Raw genomic sequence first — 5,000 nt, 5'->3', positions numbered from 1 at the left:
CAGCCTCGGCCTGCTTGGCGGCCATCGCCTCCATCGCCGTCTGCTCAGTGTGTAAAGGAGAGAGCGAGAGAGAGAGAGAGAGGGGGGGGGGAAGGAGATGAGGATGTGAGGAGGTCATGAAGGGTGAAGATATGAAGTCGCACGAATTAGATAAGCACACACATACATGACACATGCAACGCAAATCCAAGCCGCTCCCTCCCCTGCCCCTGCCCCCCCCCCCTCGCGTGCAACCACCCACCATTGTCATGCGTCGCATTTCCTCCATCTGCTGCTGGAACAGGCGCTGCGTCTCCAACAGCAGCGCCTGCTGGTCAGGGCCAGACACAAACCCAGACGTGTCTGCAGCAGCGGTGGTCGCACCCGGCGCAGCGACGGCCGTGGTCGTGGCGGCTGCTGGTGCTGGTGCTGTGGACGATGATGCTGGTGCTGGTGTTGTGGACGATGATGCTGGTGCTGGTGTTGTGGACGATGATGCTGGTGCTGGTGTTGTGGACGATGATGCTGGTGCTGGTGCTGTGGACGATGATGCTGGTGCTGGTGGAGGAGGGGTTGTTGTTGCTGCTGTTGTTGTCGTTGTCGTTGTTGGCGGTGGCGTCGTGTCTTGTGTCGTGGTTGTTTCCTGTGCTGTTGTGGCTGTTGTCTGTGGCGGCTGTTCGCTCTTCGTGTGGCTCACGCTCTCTTCGGGTGTGCTCGCATCTGCTGGTGGTTCTTCGTCATTGTTATCGACTGCCGTCGTTTCGTCATCCTTCTCAGCAGCATGCTGTGTGTCTTTTTCATCGCCAACCTCCACCCGTTTATCACCTTCCACATCCTCGCCGCCTTCATCATCCCCAGAACCTCCGGCACCTTCGGCACCTGCATCTTCACCACCAGTCACCGCCTGTGCCTCGTCAGGCGCGGGTGCATCTTCCGTCTCCCGCGCGTCCGTAACGTCGCCGTCCACAACGATGGCAAATGAGGCCGCTGTGTCGGTTACTGCTTCATCCTGCACATGCGCAGTGTCAGCGCGAGTGCCGGCGTCGGTAGGGGCGGCTATGGTGGCCCTGCCCTCGTCTTGCTCTGGCTTCGCTGCCTCGGTGGCTGGTGGCGGCGTTGTTGCCGGCGGTGCGCCGAACAAGACGGCTGCGCTCTGTGCAGGGGGTTCTGTGGTTGGCTGCTCACCAAACAATGCGGCTACAGAGGGAAGCGGTCAGAAAGGGCAGCAGCAGATGGTGAGTGAGGAGACTATGCGAACCATGAGGAGAAACCAGAAGACTTCAATTCATGCACGCGTGGTGGTGAGTGGGAATCCGTTTACCTGCTGGTTGGGGCGCTGGGGCATGGTTCGCTGGCTGCTGCGCTTGCTGTTGCTGTGGCTGCGGTTGTGCTGGCTGTGGTTGTGGTGGGGCAGGGCTTGCAAACAGCTCTGCAGCGAGGTGGGCCGTCGGTGGCTGTTGCTGTTGTTCAGGGGGTTGCTGCGCAGGGGTTTGTTGCTGTGCAGGTGGTTGAGAGCCTTTTGAGGAGGAATGTGAAAGAGTGTGCGAGAACAGAATGAGCTTATGAATGCTGGCATATGCCACAAATGTCACTGTCTAGCAGGAAGCCATGCGGTGTGTGTGGTTGGTTGGAACGCAAGCACACCAGCAGCATCAGTCTGCGCAAACACACACCACACACACACACACACTCACCTGCAGTTGCGTTGGAGGGTGGTGCACCAAAGAGCACGCTAGCGCTTGGGGGAGGTGCTTGATCCCCTGCAAGTGAGAGTGTGTGTGAGTGAGTGAGTGAGTGAGTGAGTGTGTGTGTGTGTGTGTGTTGTGTGTGTGTGTGTGTGTGAGTGAGTGAGTGTGTGTGTGTGTTGTGTGTGTGTGTGTGTGTGTGAGTGTGTGTGTGTGAGTGTGTGTGTGTGTGAGTGTGTGTGTGAGTGTGTGTTTGCGTTGGTGCATGGCGCTGCCAGTGTTACGTCGTATCAAGTGGAAACCACGCGAGGAAGAGGAAAAGGACCAAATAGAAAGGTGCGGGGAACCAATCTGGCATGCGTGTGCTCTCTCTGCTCTACATCCCATTGCGTACCCATGGCTGGTCGGTTCGCCGGTCGGTGGCCCAGCTGTTGTTGAAGTTGGTTGTTGGTGTTGTGCTGTGTTGGTGTTTGGATGTTGGCTTTGCTGTCGTTTCAGTTGGATAGGGAAATGTATTGCAAAATATCAACAATCATCGGATGTGGTCGAAGCGAGCAAGAGGAGAGAAGAGAAGAGAAACAAGACAGCCGAGTTGTGTGTGCGGCGGTGGGAGAAAGCTATGAAGTAGGAAGTCAGTTACGGTCACACAACACATATGCACACACGCCAACAGCCTAGTAGTCGCCACCAATCCAGCCCATGGCGTCGCTTGCATTGCCTGCATCTGCATGATACCCACGGTACAAACCAGTACCATCATCGTCATCGTCGTCGTCGTCGTCGTCGTCGTCATCACTGCTCTCGCCTTGCCTCATTGTCCTTGAACTGATCCTCAGCAGCGACTCGAAACCACCGCCGTCACCGCCGCCATACCTGTACCTTCTCCTATCGCCGCTGTCATCATCGTCTGAATCAAAGGTGTCATCGTCGCCATATCCACCAAAGCCATTGCCTCCATCCCAGTCCTGCATGTGCTCGTCATCCACTTCATCAAACATGTCCTCCTCATCTGGGTAGTCGTTTCGCCAGTTACCCTCTGGTGTGTGGAGTTTGTGTACGTATGCATGTGTGTGTGTTTGTGTATGTGTTTGTTTTGGATGTGAGTGTGTGCGTGCTGGTGGGGGAAATGAACAGTCGTGCACACTTGTGAGTGCAGGAGGGGGAGTCTTTGTTGACACCATCACCAAACATCACGCCTCCGTTGTAAACCTCTCCCCTCCCTCCCAAGTCTTTATTACAACAACAAACCCGCGACGCACCGTCGTTGCTGTCGTCGTCATCGTCGTAGAGGCCAAGATTGTCGTCGTCAGACTCTGCGTCGTAGTCCATCAGCACATCCTCCTCAAACTCAAGCCTGCACGCACGGGGGAGGAGTGGAGGGGCGGGTGTTGGTGGGGAAGAAAGATTAGGAAACGCAGACTTTGAAGGCAAGCATGCTCAAATGCACAATTATGGCGCGCACAGATACAGACACACAGACACAGACACACGCACACAGACACACATGCACACGCACACAGACACACATGCACACGCACACATACGCACGCACACATGCGCACACAGCCACAGACACACATGCACACGCACACATACGCACACACACCTGTCCAGTGCGGTTCCGGTGTCGGCCAGTTTGGCAAACTCCTCATTGTAGTAAAAGTCATACACATATTGCCCTTCATCATCATCCTCATCATCACCGTCATCATCATTGCCACCTTTGCTTCGTTTCCCGCGCAAACCGCCGTCTGCACTATCACCATCGTCACCATCATCACCACCAGTGTGCGCGTGTGTCTTCGTCGCCTTGCTTCCTGCGGTCGATCGCACCTCCATCGGCACGCCGTTGCACGTGATGCTCATCGTCTGCAACGAAGACAGCGCGCGTGCCGAGTCCCGCAGCTGCCGCGCGCCCTCTGTTTCCAATTCAATCATCTGCCAGCACGCACACACGCACGCAGCAGTGCAGGTGAACGTGTGTGTGTGTGTGTGTGTGTGTGTGTGTGTGTGTGTGTGTGTGTGTGTGTGTGTGTGTGTGTGTGTGTGTGTGTGTGGCGATTGAAAGAGATTTGTTGTTGTTGTTGTTGTTGCATGCGACACACATGCATGCATGCACGTACGTATACACACCACTTCTGAGTCGCTGCGTTTGCGGGTGACATAGGCAAACCGCCGCGCCTGGCGCTCCTGCTGCGCACTTCGCTTCATCCTGAACACACGCGGTCACACGAGCAGGTGAGGGAGCGAAAGGAAACAAGCGCAGACACAGCAGCAAGCACAGCACACACGCTCACAGCTCAGATGGCAACAGCAACACACACGCGCGCACATGTACACAGGGGGACGTGCATGCCCACCTGTCCTTGTGTGACTGTTTGCCTGTTGCTTTGACGCCGCGCTGCTTGACGGCACCTGGGTCTTGTTTGAGCAGTGAAGACTGGTTGCCCACAACAACGGCCAAACAGACTGTGAGATACGCGAACGCTCAACAAGGCAAGGAAAAGGCAGGGCTTGCGTCTTCCAAACGCGCACACACACACACACACAATCCAAGTGGCTTACAAGGAGAGTGTTGTGCTGGTCCTTGTCGAGCACTCGTCGTGACGCTGTGTGAATTCGTCTCAAGACGACAGGCTCCCTGTCTGCGGGTCCTTGGCGTTCGCCTTTTACATTTCCGGCATGGTCAACGCCAACCTCTGCTTTTGCATTGTCGTCGTCATCATCGCCGCGTTTGCCTCGTTTGCTGGCAAACACGCCTGCAACGTGAAATGAGAGGGTGTGTACAAGCACACACATGTGAGCGAGGGACGGAGTTTTCGCACACCGTACGCAAATACGCGCCACACACATATACGCACACATGCACACACACATGCACACACACATGCACACACACACATGCACACACACAAACGCACACACATGTACACGCACACACAGAGCACTTACGGAGGGCCTCTGCTGCGTCCTCCTCATGACGCCGCTTCACCACCACCAACCCCTTCATCCCCCCAGCGTGTTTGCCTTTGTTGCTTTGCTTCTTGCGCTGCTGGTTCGATCCTCGTTGCCTCCTGTTGCTCGAATGCCGAATATTATGAACAATGCCCATTAATCTTCACGAATCACACTCGCCGCGTGGACCAGCAACAACACACCAAGCAAGCAAGCAAGCAACAAGCAAGCAAGCGAGGACGCATTCACACCTCATCACGCACCCTCCCTTGCTCCTCACCCTGCCCATCTGCCCCATTCTTGCCTACGGGTGTAGCCATGGCATCTCGCATCATTGCATACATTGTGTTGACGGCAACACAGGTGTTTGGCCGCGCTTTC

The 5,000-nt window shown here is 55.9% G+C and overlaps 3 protein-coding genes across 3 annotated transcripts in view; 1 reads left to right on the top strand and 2 right to left on the bottom strand.

Moving 5' to 3' along the window:
• The window catches only part of PTSG_12463 (uncharacterized protein), a 9,789-nt gene extending 7,613 nt beyond the window's left edge, over nt 1-2,176 (bottom strand). Inside the window, exons 1-5 of the mRNA XM_004991973.1 lie at nt 2,059-2,176; nt 1,674-1,739; nt 1,301-1,495; nt 242-1,176; nt 1-40 (exon numbers count right to left, since the gene is read on the bottom strand). The exon at nt 1-40 is cut by the window's left edge and continues 86 nt beyond it. Of these exons, the coding sequence (XP_004992030.1) occupies nt 1-40; nt 242-1,176; nt 1,301-1,495; nt 1,674-1,739; nt 2,059-2,062 (1,240 nt within the window). The 5' untranslated portion in view covers nt 2,063-2,176. The remainder of the gene's footprint in view (nt 41-241; nt 1,177-1,300; nt 1,496-1,673; nt 1,740-2,058) is intronic.
• Nucleotides 2,162-4,756, bottom strand: PTSG_12462 (uncharacterized protein). The gene is made up of 7 exons (XM_004991972.1): nt 4,617-4,756; nt 4,230-4,423; nt 4,025-4,104; nt 3,798-3,876; nt 3,271-3,602; nt 2,924-3,018; nt 2,162-2,700 (listed from the first exon to the last, which is right to left on the bottom strand). Exons 1-7 carry the CDS (start codon nt 4,672-4,674, stop codon nt 2,339-2,341), a joined length of 1,200 nt encoding a protein of 399 aa, XP_004992029.1. The 5' UTR covers nt 4,675-4,756; the 3' UTR covers nt 2,162-2,338.
• A 27-nt stretch (nt 4,757-4,783) lies between these two features.
• The window catches only part of PTSG_06640 (uncharacterized protein), a 1,741-nt gene continuing 1,524 nt past the window's right edge, over nt 4,784-5,000 (top strand). The window contains exon 1 of the mRNA XM_004991971.1: nt 4,784-5,000. This exon is cut by the window's right edge and continues 28 nt beyond it. Within this exon, the coding sequence (XP_004992028.1) occupies nt 4,938-5,000 (63 nt within the window). The 5' untranslated portion in view covers nt 4,784-4,937.

Source organism: Salpingoeca rosetta (assembly GCF_000188695.1).
Source record: "Salpingoeca rosetta unplaced genomic scaffold supercont1.18, whole genome shotgun sequence".
NCBI classification, from domain to species: domain Eukaryota; class Choanoflagellata; order Craspedida; family Salpingoecidae; genus Salpingoeca; species Salpingoeca rosetta.
The sequence above is the reverse complement of the archived record's forward strand: the minus strand, read 5'-3'. Positions and strand labels throughout refer to the sequence as shown.